The sequence below is a fragment of the Balaenoptera acutorostrata genome, chromosome 17 (genome assembly GCF_949987535.1).
Source record: "Balaenoptera acutorostrata chromosome 17, mBalAcu1.1, whole genome shotgun sequence".
NCBI classification, from domain to species: domain Eukaryota; kingdom Metazoa; phylum Chordata; class Mammalia; order Artiodactyla; family Balaenopteridae; genus Balaenoptera; species Balaenoptera acutorostrata.
In genome coordinates, this window is record NC_080080.1 from 20,601,494 (window position 1) to 20,619,272 (window position 17,779).

Genomic DNA, 17,779 nt, shown 5'->3' on the forward strand with positions numbered 1-17,779 from the left:
AGATTCTTAACCACTGCACCACCAGGGAAGTCCCTGCAATAGTTAAATTGTTGATTGTCACATAATCGGACCTCTTGTTTGAAGAATGAGATAGTGTTTACATTCTCCTTAGAAACAACGCTATTTAACAATGTTTGCATTCCTCAACGCCCATATTGTTGGTTGATCTCAGTTACTGTACAGAACACATCAGCATTCTAAAGCCCTCTCCCAGCTGAAAATGTCTTCTCCTTGCCTTCATTTATTACTGATGGTAGAATTTGGGAAGCATAGCGTAACCATTCTCCCTGAAAACCACATAGACAAATTAGACTGATTTTTTTTTTTCTTTTATACAGGATCTATTTCTTTTTCCTGGATTTGGGAAAGTTTCTTTCTTTAGACTTGATATTCAGTGAATCTAAATATTTATCAGTTTTCACAAAGTCCACAGTAAAACTTTAGTGATTTTTTTTCTCTCATTTCAGAGAGATTTTTCTTCAGTATCCATTTTTTTGGTTTGCATTTATCCATTTTATTATCCTTTTTCTAGCTTATCTTTTTTTAGTTTTATTGAGAAACGATTGACATACATCACTATGTAAGTTTAAGGCATACAGCATGGTGGTTTGATGTACATATATTGTAAATGATTTCCACAATTGGTTCAGCAAACATCCACCTTCTCATATAGATACAATAAAAAGAAAAGAAAGAAGAAAAGAATAAAAAATTTCTCCTTGTGGTGAGAATGCTCAGGATTTACTCTCTTAACTTTCCTGTATATCACACAGCAGCGTTAGCTATAATCATCATGTTGTACATGACATCCCTAGCACTGATTTATCTTATAACTGCAGGTTTGTACCTTTTGACCACCTTCCTCCAATTCCCCTCCCCCTTTCCCCCCTCTGCCTCTGGTGACCACAATTCTGACCTCTTTCTCTGTTTTTTGGGGTTTTTTTTTGATTCTACATATAAGTAAGATCATAGAGGATTTGTCTTTCTCTCTATGACTGTTTCACTTGGCATAATGTCTTCAAGATCCATCTCTGTTGTTACAAATGTTAGGATTTCCTCGCTTTTTATGGCTGAATAATATTCCATTGTTTATATATACCACAACTCCTTTATCCCTTCATCCATCGATGGATACTTAGGTCACTTCCATGTCTTGGCTTTTGTAAATGATGCTGCTATGAACATGGAGATGTAGCTATCTTTTCTAGTTAGTGTCTTTGTTACCTTTGAGTATTTTCCCAGAAGTGGAATCGCTGGATCATATGGTAGTTTTATTTTTAATTTTTTGAGGATCCTTTATACTGTTTTCCACATAGCGACTGTCACAATTTACAGCCCCCCCCCATTATTTACAAGGATTCCCTTTTCTTCATATCCACACCAGTATTTGTTATCTCTTGTCTTTTTGATGATGGCCGTTCTAACAGGTGTGAGGTGGTATCTCATTGTGGTTTTAATTTGCATTTCCCTGACGACTAGTGGTGCTGAGTATCTTCCCATGTACCTGTTAGCCTTTCATGTATCTTCCTTGGAGAAATGTCTTTTCAGATCCTTGACCCATTTTTAAATTGGGTTATTTGCTTTTTTTTTCGTAGTGAGTTGTATGAGTTCTTTATGTTTTGGCTATTAACCCCTTATCAGATACATGGTTTGCAAATACTTTTTCCCATTCTGTAGATTGTATTTTTCACTCTGTTTAGGGCAATTTATGTTTTTGAAATTGGTTCTCTTGCAGTGGTTCCGATTGCTTTCTCATTTACTCCCATTAGGCATATGCTACATATACTGTGTCTGTGATTTCAGTCCATCTTTTTCTCTTTAGTCATTTTCACTTGCTTTTTTTTCTCTCTCTGAGTTCTGGGTGAGTGTCTCAAGTTTGCACTCACCTTAATAGTTTCTAAACCAGATTGATTTTCTGAATCACTTCAGGGAATTTTTGAAGTACAGATTTCTTAGCTTCACCCAAGGCCCACTGAATCAAAATCTCCTATACTTAACCCTAGGAATGTATATTTTAAGTATCTGCTTCCCCCCCCCCCAGCCATATTTCTATGATCATCTAGGTTTGGAACCACTGTCCTATTTCACTAGTCTAATTCCACTTAATTCAGGAACAATTCTCCTCTTCACTGCTTTTTAGCAGTTTTAAATTCTGCAATGGAATTATTTGCTTCCTTGTATTCTTTTCATAAAATCCCTTTTTTATTTCCGTTTGTTGCCTCATGACCTCTCTTTTTAGCAAGTTTGTATTTTGAGTAATTACCTTGAGAATACAAAGTAGTTACTCTCTTAAACTTTTGTCTTTCTCTTATGGCAAATTTTTTCCAAAGTCTACTATTTTCTCATATGTTATGTTTATTTCCTTGGGTTTATATTATATTTATAGTCTGTGGTGTAGAACCTTTTCTTTTAATTCCTTGTTGGGAGCCTATTTCATAACTTACTCTTCATTGGTGCCTTGGGTGACTTCTCTGCATTCCCAGGCACTCTTAATTTGAGGGCTGCTTAATAATGCATTTACATAATAAGTTTTGTCATTCAGTAGCCTCAGGAGAATGGAGAGTAGCCAATTTCTTGAGTAGACCCAGCAGGAGAGCTTTGCCTTACTCAGCATTTCCTACATGCTGAGGACTCTCAACGTGTAGACTCAGCCTGGGGACTCTTGCATCAAGACCCATCTCTCCGTATCTTGGGTACACTTCACTCTACCCACTGTGCTGTGTACCTCGTGTGGCTACGTCTCGTATTTCACATGAATTGTCTATCCCTGTGAGCTGGGTAGAATTTACATGAGTTGGAGCAGTATCCTGTCTAGTTCCAGAATGTTCATCCTATTTCTTAATGAATGACCACGTTGGTGACAGTTGGGTTAGAGAACATCCCCACTTCACAGGAGTTCTGTGTGGTTGGGCCATGTGCATTATTTTCCCACACTGCATATTCCACATTGTTCCATAAAAATGAGTCTCTCTACTTCCAGCAGACTGCTCTGCCTCCAGAACCTCTCCCCTAGATGTCAGAGTAAGTCCACAAAAAAATCAAGTAATAGCCCCAAACTGGAAATAAGCCCACAATCCATCTGCGGTCTTGGTTAATAAATTGCGGTACGTTTGTACAATGGAAAGTAAATCTTAATTAGCCACATGCATCAGTATGAACAAATGTCAGAAACAAAGTTGAGTAAGAGTCAAACAGAAGACATTCAGTATGGTCCACTCACATCCATTTCCAAACAGGCAAAGCTAAGCAGTACGTTACTTAGACTAGAGATATATACGTAGGTGGTAGAGGTATTTTTTTGAAAAGCAAGTTAACAATGAACGGAAGTACCAGATAGTGATGCGCACAGGTGGAGGGGAGGGGACGGAATCAGGAAAAAGCCCTCCAGACATTCGAAGGTACTGCTAACATTCTACTTGCTAAGATCAGTAGCTGATGCATTGGTATTTGCTTTACTGTTATTTTTAATAGTAATACTAATTTTTAGTGACAATGGTTTTAAATAATTATACATCTAAAGTTTTAATGTAACAATAAATTCAATGATATGTTAAATCTAATCCCAACAATTTTCATAGCTTCTTTTTATGAATGACACTTCACAATTAAAACAAATTAAAAGTAAAAATAAGCCATGTAAGAGAAAAAATAGCTAAGGGTAACCATTCAACTGTCCTCGCTTTCCCCCAGCTGTGGTCCTAGAGGGCCCTGTGTCCATAGTGGGGAAGGGGACTCTATGTGGTGCCCTGTTCCTTCCCCCCACCCACCCATGTAGCCAGGCCTCCTGATTTAGTGATGTTATTTGACTTTCCCAAAATGCCTTCCTCTTACTTGTCACCAAACAACTGTGCTCGACTCTCAGAATGAGAATTTGTATGTCTTCCCTCAGTTTGAGGCTTCTGGATGCTTGTAAATGGCTTTATTAGGTGACCTGGTTCAGCATTAAAGCTAGGCTTTTCCGTACTCCTGCTTCTCTTTAGATTTCTGAAAGGAGGAAGGTCGGAAGCTTGCTTTCATGTGAGACTTCTCCCCAGAAATAGGAAGAATGGCTAGAGCCATACACAGAGCGATATTAACAGTAGTGTGACTGTGCACAATGCAGAGCATCATTGTCAAGCAGCACCGCGTGTATTCACTTTCTTCAGAGGTAGCGTTCATGTCATGATGATTCCAGATGAGGACAACAAGGCTCAGGCAGTTCCAATGACTTGTCCCTGTTGCTGAAGCTGAATTCAGAGTCCAGAGTCCACTCCCATCCACTCCATTACAATGCCTGATGCTTCAAGTCTATAGTCAGCTCTAGTTGAAAGATACTTTGTCATTCAGTAATTATTTATTGAGCAACTATTATGTGCTGGACCAGGTGCTAAGGACACAACAATGAACAAGGCGTACCTTTTCACTGCTACCCTGACACTTAAAATATAGGACAGAACGTAGGCATTAAAGAAAGAATTGCACAAATAACTATGAAGTGACAGTTGTGAAGAAGTGACTGTGTGATAGTGTACAAAGGGGAACCGAGACTATACAGTCAGGGAAAGGATTTCGTAAGGGAGTGGCCAACCATCTGAACCCCCAATGATAAACAAGTTAATCAAGCAAAGAAGCGGGGAGAAGAGCAACACAATAGAGGTACAGCCTGTAGGAAGAGCCCAGAGTCTGGGAAGAACTTGGAAAACTGAAGAAATTAGCAGAAGGGCCTAGTGAGGCAGGTGGACAGTAGCCAAGACACACTTTGCAGGGCCGTGGTCAGGATTTTGGTTTTATTCTGAAAGTAAGGACCAGTCTCCACAAGGTTTCAAGAAGAGGCGAGGCATCGTCATATCCATTGCTTTGTCTACTAAAAAGAGGGTAAAGAGAGCAGACCAGCTTATTTTAAGCCAAAATATAATCGGGAATGGTTAACATATACTAATTATCTCCTATATTATTATAGACTTGTTTGTAAGTCTGTAGTATCCATAAGGCTCTTTAAATGGATAAAAATATGTCACTCTCACTCTACATATTGGAAATTGAAAATAGATCTGGCACACCTTAAAAGACATTTCTGGCATTCACAGCTTTTCAAGTTGAAGATCCGTCTTCTGAATAGGAGGTGCCAGGATCTTGAAGCAGCCCAGGGACTCCTACCACAGCCCACCCTTGCCAGTCAGACAACAAAAGGTCGGGGCCAGGAACCCCCAAGACTGCTTCAGCTCTTCAGGGTGCTAAAGAAATGTACCACGTGGCGAAATGAATGGGCCTTTGTTTTAAATCAACATCTTGTATTTATAAATTCTCACTCAAGGTCTGTAAAGGGCCCATTCAGCAGATCTTTTTAAAATCAGAAAATTAATTTTAATATAACTTCACTTGATTGCCTGCCAACCTTTCCCTCCTTCCAGTGGCATTTATCCATTGTTCTTCCATAAACTGGGAAATAACTGACTGCTCTCCAGAGTGAGGCTACCTGGAGTGGCGAATGGTGCAGTTCACACCTGTTTGTTGCATACCTGTGCCATGGAGGTACTACATCGTATGCTCTGGAAATGGATGACAAAGATGAGCAAGCCAGGCTTTCTGCCCTCGAGAGGCCTCCAGTCTTAGGAGATGATATCAGAGGATTACAGTAGACTGTGATACAAGTGCTACCGAGATGGCTAACACACTCTGGGTTTTCAGAAGCAAGAGAGGAACGAGGAGAACTTTCAGTTACTCAGATCTCTGGCAGTAGAAATTATGTTTTAGGACGTCATTTTAAAAAAATATATTGAAAGTCCGTGCTTCTGAAAAATTGATTACATTAGAATTCTGGACTGTCTGTTCATGTATTCCCTACAAAATGCCCTTCACTGAGTCTGTCTTTTGAAATGAATCTTCTCTGAACTAGCTGTGCATCTTTGGGGATCACTCGTGTGCATGTTTGCACGCCACTGCATGCTTACTCTATGGAAGGGACCAAAATAGCTATTGTCTAGTTGTTTTCATCTTTGATTTGCTTCACTGTAAATGGGATGTAAAACTGCCTATGGTAAGCTAATTATACCTAAGCATTTATCTTCTGCTGCTAAATGGAATCATGTAGAAGGCATCTCCCCACCCCAGAAGAATGGAACATTTAACCACAATAACTATTTTACATTAGATGAATCACCTTACTAACCTTTAGGACCTCGCTGCTGTAAAGTATCTGACTAGCCAGGGAAACATGCAGGTCCTGCAGAATGACATTGTGTATTGTGTTTGATACTCGGTATAGAGCCCAGAGGCCCTAAAGTAGCAGCTCCTTTGTGAGAGGGCAGGTTGGGGATGGGAGGATGATTTCCACTAAATATCAATTCCAATACAGATTTGTAACTTTTAAACTCCTCACAAACATGCATTCCTAAAAGAGGCTGAATTGGGTCATGTACTTGGTGGCTGTCATCCTACTAGAAATCTGAAGCAACACGAAGCATGCATTCATTCAGTCATCAGAAGAGAAGCAGAGGATGACCTGGGTATTAAAATACATAATGTTCCCCAAGCTATCCCCTAGCCTGGGTCCTGAGGTTTTGGTCTCTTTTAGGAGGTGACATTTCATTGCTTACTCCTCAGTTTATGGTAATTTTATGCCGATCCAGGTCCAGGAATAATTGCTCCCAAATTCTTTATAAGGAAAACTCAGTTGTCATTTGCATTGTAGATGCCTGAAATGGATTGGCAGGCATTAGAGAGTTAATCCATCTTCTAGCTATGATTCATATATATATATATATTGCTTTTCATTCTCCAGTTTGACACAGTAGAGCAGGTTGCTGTTATTGAGAAATTGAAGCAGCAGATGTGATTAAATCAGATCACACATCTCATTCTCTCTTTAATTTCACCTTGCTCTTCAGCAGCTGAATCCATGCGCTACCCCCATGGAGTCAGCCAGCGCCATGCATTCTTAGCATGCCCAGCAGAGCAGTAGCAAAATGTTTCCAAAGTCAGCCACCCTGCTGGGCTCTCGTGCTTTCAAATCTGTGTTTGCCTCCAAATAAATCAGTATTGCTAGATCTGGTTTATTAATCCATTCATCTCCCTAGAGACTAAGATTTCTGGTTAATTTGCATCCTTAATGCTCAATTTCAACTAAGAGGAGTTTCAAAAAATAAAGACTAGAATCAAGGATAAAGAAACAATTAGGGGGGGGCTTCCCTGGTGGCGCAGTGGTTGAGAATCTGCCTGCTAATGCAGGGGACACGGGTTCGAGCCCTGGTCTGGGAAGATCCCACATGCCGCGGAGCAGCTGGGCCCGTGAGCCACAATTGCTGAGCCTGCGCGTCTGGAGCCTGTGCCCCGCGACGGGAGGGGCCGCGATAGAGAAAGGCCCGCGCACCGCGATGAAGAGCGGTCCCCGCACCGCGATGAAGAGTGGCCCCCGCTTGCCGCAACTGGAGAAAGCCCTCGCACGAACCGAAGACCCAACACAGTCAATAATAAATAAATAAATAAATAAATAAATAAATAAATAAATAAATAAAAAAGAAACAATTAGGGGACTTCCCTGGTGGCACAGTGGTTAAGAATCCGCCTGCCAATTCAGGGGACACAGGTTCCATCCCCGGTCTGAGAAGATTCCACATGCCGGGGAGTATCTAAGTCCATGCGCCACAACTACTGAGCCTGTGCTCTAGAGCCCGCGAGCCACAACTACTGAACTCCGCGTGCCTAGAGCCCATGCTCTGCAACAAAGAGAAGCCACCGCAGTAAGAAGCCTGTGCACCGCAACGAAGAGTAGCCCCCGCTTGCCTCAACTCGAGAAAGCCCGCGGGCAGCAACGAAGACCCAACGCAGCCAAAAAATAAGTAAATTAATTAATTAAAACCTTGAGGATATTTAAAAAAAGAAAAAAGAAACAATTAGAAGAAGTCTTCAGTCTCTCTCCTCAACCTTCCCTTCTGTTTTCTGTGACTTCCCCATCTCTCTCCCACCCACCCTTATTCCCTGCTTCTAGGAATAGGAGTTGGAAATGGCATTTATACATTTGCTTCGCAAGCGTGTCCTAAGAAGCTATATTTGTGGCATTCCCGTTGCCATCGAAAAATGAAGTTGAAATAAGGAGACATTTCTCAGATTAGGGTTCAGTGTGCCTGACCCCTGCTGTTTAGTATCAGACAGTTCAGGACCAACAAAAATGAAGCAGTGTCCCAGCACTGAGAAGCGAGCAGTGGTCCTGTGGCATACCCAGCATGGCAATAAGGGCCATCATAGATGCAGTCTCTCTCTCTCGAGACTAGCGGTCCCTTCCCACCTGGGTGTACTACTCTTCCTTTGCAACCAGAGTCCAATGACTATGACCAGTAATGGTCAACTGCATAGCATAATGTGGCTTAATTCATTCCACAAATACAGATGGAATGTATGCATGTTTGTATGTGCCCAGTGCTGAACAAACACCATCACTGCTATGAGGAAGCTTTTCTCCTCTTCATTATCTGACCTCTGCTTACTTCTCCCTTCTCATCCATTCACCCTCGGTGTGCTGTATTAACGTCCAGTACGGTAGAATAACCTACAGTCTCGTGAGCATCATTCATTATGGTCCATGTGTCTAGCGGACCTGGACCTCCTTCTACCCATTTGCCTGCCTAGCTTCCAGCCAAACATCAGGTCTCATTTCCTCCAGAAAATGGCCTTGCCCCTCCTCTGAGCTCACCGAAATGTGTCTTCTTGTCTTTCATCCATACTTGAACCTTTTCAGTGGTAGAGACTGTGTCAGTATGGTCCACATTCTCCCTGACACGTAGTGGGCACTCAAGAAACATTTGTGGAATTAATCACTGAATTCATGTTTATCCTTAAATAAGATCCATATATACTCATTTGCCCTTCATTTAATTTTTGTAAGACCCACAAGATAAGCTTTTAAAAGGAAGTAGAAAGATTGTGACATTTGTAGCCTTATCACCCTAATTGTAGTGAGAATTAACACCACTGTGTACTTTCTTATGAAAATCACCTCCTCTCCCTGTTATGCTTTTTAATAAGAATGGAACCCCTTGGCAAAATTAAATTGGAACTGTTAGAAATATTAGGTGGTTCTTTGTTGGAATCACTTCTGGAGAATTACCAAACCTGTGCTTTCCTTATCAAGTACAAATTAAAATTTATTTTAAGAATAATAATAAGAAACAGATTTACAACTATGAAAAATTGACATGCATGTAGATAAAATTTCTAAGCCAATGGGTAAAAATGAAAGAGTGTGTTTCGGTGGTGTGAATAAGGGTATATTTTCCTTGTTGCAAAATGTCCTTTAATATCTTATAATTTATTTTTGATGGAACAAGTATTAGAAAGAAAAGCAATCTTCTTGAAAAAAGTACATATCCAGGAGGTTTTTGCTTTAATTGTATGAGCTCAAGTGAATCAATTAAAAGTTTTCCCTGAGCAAACAAATATCTTTACCATGCTTTTGTGTTGTATAGACTTTTTTTTTTTAATCTCAGGCTTTTCATCAGCAAGATGTTCATTTTCTTGTTCAACAGGTAAACATTAAATATCTACTATAGGTCAGGCACTCTAATATGCACTTGTTTTCTCTGTATTAATAAAATGATTTGCAATATATACCTGTATCAAATCATCAGGTTGTATACCTTGAAGTTACACAATGTTATGTGTCATCTATGTTTCAAAAAAGCTGGAAGAAAATATTGATGACGACAAATTTTTATAGCACTTTCTACCTCCCTAAGCTCTTTCTTATACATGAGAACTACTATCTTTCACAATTCTGTAAAGTAGGTAGGACATGTGTGTCAGAGAAACAGTAGTTGCTATAACAAATATATTCCAAAGAGTTAGTGGCTTAGTTCTCTCTTATTTAACAGTCCTAGCTGAAGATTGCAAGTCAGGAGGTGGCTCTGTTCCACATAGTCATTTAGGGGCCCAGGCTGGCAGCAGTTCTGCTGTCTTTAAGATACCATTTTTGATACTACTCCAGTCCTTTCCATTCCCACCTGGAAATAAAGGGCCTTGAGCAAGAAACAGAGGTGACAAATATCACTTGTGCTTACATTCTGTTGGCAAGAGCTTAATCACATAACCACACCAACCTCAAGGGTAGTTTGGAATTGTCATCTAGTCTTGTACTCAGAGTAAAGGGAAGAATGGATTTGGGGGCATAGCTAACAGTCTGCAGCACAGCAGATATTTTAAAATTGCCATTTGTTAGATGAAAAAACTAAGGCTCAAAGAGGTTGATCTGCTTAAAACCACCCAGTTAAGCATGAACTATCAGAATCTGGCTCCTGAATGCTAGATCAATATCTCTTTCATCACTTCACATTGCCTAAAATTAGAGTGATAGCAAAAGACTGGCTCGGTGAAAGAATTGCCCATGGCTGTCCTGTGCACCAACTTTGTGAACATGAACTGTCATAGCACAGCACAGAATTTGGTATTCTTCTCTTGTTTAATTTGGTTCAGCCTTGACCAGAGAGGGGATCTTCCTAGTGTTAGAAGAAAGACTAAATGCTGCCTTATAAACATTTTAATGCAAACAATATGTCTGGCTTTCCACCAGCTCCAGGACAAGACTGAGAACAGACTAAAAAAATATACACCCACATTGAAAACTGAAGCACAGTCCCCAAACATGAATATAGCTGGGGATCTCCTTTGTATCTTCAGTTGCTCCCTGTCTGATGGCTCATTTAATGAATATTTATGGAGAGCTTATTATGTGGTAGGTACAGGGGCTAGAGAGAGGATCAAGAGAGACACAACTCCAGCCATTATGGAACTCATTATAGACAACAACTAACCAAAACGGTTACAAATTGGGACAAAGGATGCTGAGAGACAGAGAAATGGTGGGAGTTCTATTTCAGAGATGGCTTCTGGAAAAGCCTTTCTAAGGAGGTAACATTTAAACTGAATCCCAAAGGATGAGGAGTCGGTCATGCTGAGAACAGTGGGGAGAGCCTTCCAGACAGAAAAACAGTATATGCAGTTTTTCTGAGCAAGGAAGAATGTTACACGTTCAGAGAACTGAAGGTGTCCCTTTTGCCAAGGGATACTGAGTGAGTGGAAGGTGGTCAAGGTAATACTGGCCAAAGTGTTCTTAACGTAACTCTCACAACAACCTGTGAGGTGGGTTACTATTTATCATCCCCATTTTACAGATAAGGAAACTGAGGTATAAAAACGTTAAATGGTTAAATAACTAGCCTAATGGCACACAGCTAATAAACAGGGGGCCAGGATTTAAACTCAAGGAGTCTAGTTCCAGAGTCCGTCCCTACTTTGCTGCATTATCCTGCCATACTGCCAGAGCAAGACTTAAAACCTTCCACTCTATCATAAACAAAATTTCTCTCCTTTAAAACAAAAATACCTCTCTTCCCTTAGTAAAAGGCTCTTAACCTGAGGTCTCTGGATCCCTCCCTCCTCCAAGGGAACCTTGGCTAGAATTCAGCGGGGCTGATGAAGTTGGAGATATATAATATATATTATTTTTATGTGGAATAAATATTATATATGAAATATATTTCAATCAAAATTACACTTAATTTTATGCTGAATTCAATATACGAATTACACTTAATTTTATTTTTACTGAAATGTAACATTTCTTTCTATTATGACTATAAGTACAAAAGCTCACTACTCTTAGCAGTTCTTGTGACTTTGTCACTAGAATCACAGGTAATTTTTAATCACATAACGGTTTGTTGAAGATACCTTGAAATATCATTCGCACTCATCACCACTTTCAAATTATGGTAGTTATTATTCTTGCCAGTAAATCCTACCGTTTAATGCATCAATAAAGAATCAGCTGTATACTTCTATCATGAGATTTTAAGAACTATTTTGGTACGTGTTTTTTAATATAACTTGATTATTTTGTAATCTTGCATATTTTCCCTTTTGCATTTAAAAACATTCTTGAGAAGGACCATAGGCTTCACCAGACTGCCAAAGGAGACTTTGGCACAAAAAAGGGAAGGACCCCTTCCCCTGACCCTTTCTGTGTTTAAACTTTTGCCCTCCTTCCCTACATAACTAGATTTCTAGAACAGTCCATATGGATTGTACTTTCTCACGTCTCATTTGTTCCACAGTCCACTGTTTTCTGGCTTTCGCACCCAACTTCTTTTCACAAGATGGTAACTCAAAGATCACTGGAGTCCTCTGAGGTTTAACAAATACTTTTCAGTATCTCTTTTCCCTGAAATCTGTAGAATTTTGCCACTGTTGATCTCATTTTTCTTCAGGGGACACTCTCTTGCTTCAGCTTCAGGAAAATCACTCTTTTCTTTTCCTTGCCTACTTTGCAAGTGCCTTTACTGACTACTCTGCTAATCGCTCTTCAGAAAATAATGTTCCTAATGTTCTTGGGAAACCACATCTACTTCTAAGACATCAACTGCCCCTGTACACTGATGATTCCAAGTCCAGCCACTTCTTCTAACTTCATTTCTGAGTTCCCAGCTGTCCAAAGATAATTTTCACCACCATAGCCCAGAGGTACCTCAAACTCAGCACATCAAAGATGAACTCCTCTATTGCCTCCACCACCAAACCTGCTTTCTTCTCCTGCATCTGCATTTTGTTTATGGACATCAGTCTCTTCTGATCACCCAAACTAAAAACCTTAGGGTTTCCCTCAATTGCTTCCCCTCCCTCACTCCTACTTCTGCTGAACCAGTAGTTCCTATTGGTCCATTATTGAGGAAGTCGGGTTGATACAGCCCAAGGATGATGTGTACTACTGGGAGAGAAATAAATGTTCTAGGTATAAGTTTTATGAGTATATTAATTTATGACCCCCTTGAAAATTATGCTGTGGTTTTTATTGAGATATAATTGACATATAACATTGCATTAGTTTCAGGTGTACAACATGAATAAATACATGTCTATATTGTGAAATGATCACCAAAGTCTGGTTAACATCTATCACCACACATAGTTACAATTTTTTTTCTCTTGTGATGAGAACTTTCAGAATTTGCTCTGTGACTTTTAACTATCTTTCCCGGGCCCACAACTTCTACCAGGAGTCTGATAGCTGAGTTATGACTTAAGATTCCAATTTTAATGGTTTTCCTCTCTTTCCCAGTGTGGAACGTGTTGAAGAAATAGGCCACGTTCCTCTGCCCAATGTCACATACAACTTCTTCCCTTGCTGACTAGGGGTTTCTAACCTTTTTCCAATGAGAACAGGGTGAGGAAGGCATGGCGGTCGAGAAAGTTCTTACGTGACAAATACTGTCATAAGCCAACCCTTGTTCTTGAGGGTTGACAAGCGTTTACTCTTTGATGGTTCTTCTGAGGACACCACCCCACCACCCCCACTGATGGAGGTGACTCATCTATGTTCCTTTTGATGAGAGCAAATGCATCTGTGTCCTTCGATGAGTTTATGTTTCTTCACCCCACAGTAGTTCAGCAGCACATCAGCTTCTTGGCTTGAGTTGTGTTTTCCCTTTTTAAGTGGCCTCTTAGAGGAGATCTTAGCTCCTCCACACCAGCTCTCTCGCTCAGGATGGCCCAGGTCTGATCCAGGGGAAATGCTGATACAGTCCTTGCACAGACAAATGAGGACAGACTGTCGCTAGCATTAAAATCTTTTGTTTAGTCTGCCAGCAGAGCAGTTAGCACACCGCAGGTTCTGGCTCTTTAGCTATCTCACTTTGTCCCACAAGCTCCCAGCAACATATGTCAAGTTGTTTGAAAGTTCCTTGAAGCCTCCTCACTAGACTTGGAATCAGAAAGCAGCCCCTCCTCTCTCTCCCCCCAGGCAAATAGAGGCAAATTAGAATGTCAGGGACTCGTGCCCATCTTTTTTATAGAAAAACTCCATCTAAAACTTTTTGATTGAAGTATACATATAGAAAAGGCCATATACATTAACTGTACAGCTCACTGAATTTTCACAAATTGAACACACCCATGAAACTAATACCCAGATCAAGAAATAGAACATGACTTGTATTCCCAGAAGCCTTCCCTATGCTCCCTTCCAGTGGCTACCCCTGCCCAAGGGGTAATACAATTCTCAATTCTAATGGTAAAGAATAGCATCATCTGTTTTTGTTCATCATATAAATAGAATCATTCAGTATGTACTCTTTGTGTGTGACTTCTTCATTCAACATTATATGTGTGGATGATTCATCCATATTGTTGTCTGCAGTTTTAGATGGTTTATTCTCATTTCTCTAAATTGGTCAACATGTGAACATACCACAATTTATTTCTGCATTCTGCAGTTCATGAGTATTTTGGTAGTTTCCAGTTTGCGACTACTCTGTAAAAAGTTCTGTTCTAGATTATATCAGACATATTTGGGTGGACAAAACTATACATTTCCATTGGTACATATTAGGAGTGGATTTGCTGAGTAGGGTAGGGTAGACTGTATTAGTTTGCTAGGGCTACCATAACAAGGTACCATATACTGGCTGGCTTAAACAACAGCACTTATTTTCTCACAGTTCTGGAAACTAGAAGTCTGAGATCAAGGTGTCAGTAGTGTTGGTTTCTTCTGAGACCTCCTTCATGGCTTGGAGATGTCTGTCTTTTCCCTGTATTCTCTCACGGGCTTCCTTTTGTATGTCGCTGTCCAAATTTTCTCTCCTTATAAGGATACCAGTCATAATGGATTAGGGCCCACCCTCATGACCTCATCTTAACTAAATTACCTCTTTAAGATCCCATCTCCAAATATGGTCACATTCCGACGTACTAAGGGTTAGGACTTGAGCGTATGAATTTGGGGATGGGGAATACAATTCAGTCTGTACATATATGTTCAGCCTTAGTAGATTCTTCCAGTGTCTCAAAGTGGTTTTAATAATAAACCCCCCCTCCAGGAGTGCATGAGAGTTCTGGTTGTTCCATATCCTCACCAACACTTGATATTTTGTTTTAAAGAAATCTTTAAACATATACTCCCAACCTTTATGTGCTCTTGGTATGACTGAGGGGTCAAGATAATGAAACTGGCTTCACACCTCTTTTGCAAACCTTGCGTTGTATGTGCAAGGCTCGTGGCATCTCCCTTTGGGATGGGGCATCTGTCATCTTCACAGAAAACTTCATTCTCAGACCATGTTAACTAGATCTAGAATTTTTGCTTGCTTGTTTTTACATCCTTAGGCAGAAAGGTAAGTTGGCAATGCCAGTGCCTTCATTTAATTTTTGAAATTTGACCGTCTCTCCCACACCTGCCCTAGCATTTTGAGAGTAACTCACACCAAAAAGAAGATGGTACCAGAAATCTCTAAGAAGTTAGATCCCTAGATTCTGATGTTGGGGCCGCAGCTCTCAGGGTGAGCCCTGATAATAATACCTCTCAGGGGATGTTGACTCACCTGGAGATGTCTTACAGCCCCAAGAGCAGTGGCTGTTCATTTGGGGCTGCAGCAATTTTCCCTTCCTCAGACCCTCCTCCATAGCTGGGCCGTGCATGTTTGCTTTTGCACCATCATCTCCAATGGGAGGCTTCTGGAAGGACTTTTCCTAACCTTCTGATGACATTTAACGTACATTGAGGTTCACTGAAAAATAACTGTTTTAAAACATTTATCCAAATTCCCGAGGTGACACACGCAATGAGGATCAGAGCTCGGTTCAAAGGCTGTGCTAATGTCAAAACTCCTGCTCTTCGTAAACTGGACTCACGGACACAGAATGAGTGCAGGGAAACTTAGTTACCTTAGTTTGGTATTAAACAAAGTAATAATATTCCCATATTATTACTAAGGAATCTTATCTTTTCTTGATTTGACTGAACCAAATTGGTAGGACACAACCACAGAAAGAAGTTAAAATTTGCAACCACAGAGAGTAGATTATATCACACAGATCTCAAAACTGTAATTGACCCTTTATCAAGAGCCACCAGTACAAAACCATTAATGGAGGTATTTAAGAGATTTCCTTCCTGTTACATGTCTGCTGTGGATTTAAGGGAGATATTTTCTGTCATAAACATCTACACCCCCAACTAGAAATTTATGTAGAACATAAATCACTTTACGCCCCTGTATTGACATATTAGTTCAAAACACTGCTGGCATGCAGGTGAGAGAGCAGCAGGGAGGAAAATTAGATGATCTGCTGGTAATCTGCTAATTTACAAGTTGAGAGAGGGTACTCTGGCTTGACACCACTTATATTTCTCCACGTGGCCAAGCACAAAACAGCAGCTGAGGTGGTGGTTATGGAATTCCTCCAAGATGGAAATGTGAGACCAGCCCTTCTCTCCTCCCTTCCTGCAGGTACTGACCTGCAGAGACTCTGTCGGCAACTGGAAAGTGCCTTATGTTTATCAAGAAATTAATGAAGAACTTATTCTCTGTTTGTTAATAGAAATCATGTTATATTGGAACTATTTGGGAAAGCAGACAGGATGTATAATAAGTGATTTCAAAGGGCAATAGGGCTCCTTCAGGCAGATGGCAGTGGCTGGGGGTAGAGGTGATGTAGAAAGATCAACTTACCTTTCTAAGGAACATCTCTAGCAACCTCATCTAGTGCCTTTTTTGCTAAGTCTGAAATATTTACCCCTGGTTTATATGATTTGATGGGAAGAACAAATGCTCAAATTCATAAAGATTTTCACTCCTGACACTAATTTAGTATTCTCGGTTTCGAATGTGGCTTATTTTTTACTACTGTATGAATGAATACACTACACACATATGTGTGTGAATGTGTGTGTATGTATACATATAAAGAAAGGGAGGAAGGGAGGGAAAGAGGAAGAAAAGAGGGGATCCCATATTGGTGAATAATTCTGAATTTTTATTTGAAAGAGACTAAAGGTGAAGTGTCCTAAGTAGGTGGGTTTGTCTTTAATCTTGCTGAAATAAATATAAAGGTATAATTCCAGACATCTTCAAATGTCCCTATTCCAGCTCTCATGATCCCCATTAAGGTAAAATTGACAGGAACAGATAAAGGCTTGAAGTCTTCTATACATTTTTCCCTGCATCTACTACACTATTTTAATTCATACTTTCTATAGAATAAACTAAAATCTAAATGCCATTTTAAAAGTAGGATAGTGGGACTCTGTTGCCAATGGAAACATGAAGAAATGAAATATACCAGCTTTCTTTTTTTCAACTTTTTATTTTGAAATTATTATCGATTCAGAGGAAGTGGCAGAAAAATGTACAGGGAGGTCCTGTGTACCCTTTACCCAGCACCCCACAATGCTAACACCTTGCATAACCGTAATACAATATCAAAACTAGGAAACGGACATTGGTATTATACAATCCATTAGTTTTACAAGCACACAAGTGTGTGGGGGTGTGTGTGTGTGTGAGAGAGAGATTTTATCACAGGTGTGGCTTTGTGTTACCACTACTGCAATCAAGATACAGAGCTGTTCCATCAGCACAGTGTCCCCTGTGCTACACTTTTATAGCCACATCTACCCCCACTGCCCACCCCAACCCCTGGCAATCCCTAATTTGTCCTCCATCCCTATAATTTAGTTACCTCAAGAATGTTACTTACATGGAATCACAGAGTATATAACCTTTTTTTTTTCTTTTTATTTATTTATTTATTTATTTTTGGCTGTGTTGGGTCTTCGTTTCTGTGCGTGGGCTTTCTCTAGTTGCGGCAAGCGGGGGCCACTCTTCATCGCGGTGCATGGGCCTCTCACTGTCGCGGCCTCTCTTGTTGTGGAGCACAGGCTCCAGACGCGCAGGCTCAGTAGTTGTGGCTCACGGGCTTTGTTGCTCCGCGGCATGTGGGATCTTCACAGACCAGGGCTCGAACCCGTGTCCCCTGC

The 17,779-nt window shown here is 40.4% G+C and overlaps 1 protein-coding gene across 5 annotated transcripts in view; it reads left to right on the forward strand.

Moving 5' to 3' along the window:
• The window catches only part of SAMD12 (sterile alpha motif domain containing 12), a 434,589-nt gene that overhangs the window by 281,906 nt on the left and 134,904 nt on the right, over window positions 1-17,779 (forward strand). The window contains exon 5 of one of the 5 annotated variants that reach the window (XM_057532461.1): window positions 5,067-5,177. The exons of 3 other annotated variants lie outside the window; for them this stretch is intronic. In XM_057532461.1, coding sequence (XP_057388444.1) covers window positions 5,067-5,098 — 32 coding nt within the window. In that variant the 3' untranslated portion in view covers window positions 5,099-5,177. Of the gene's footprint in view, window positions 1-5,066; window positions 5,178-17,779 lie in introns of those variants that run through there. One more of the 5 variants, XM_057532459.1, reaches the window with a different exon arrangement.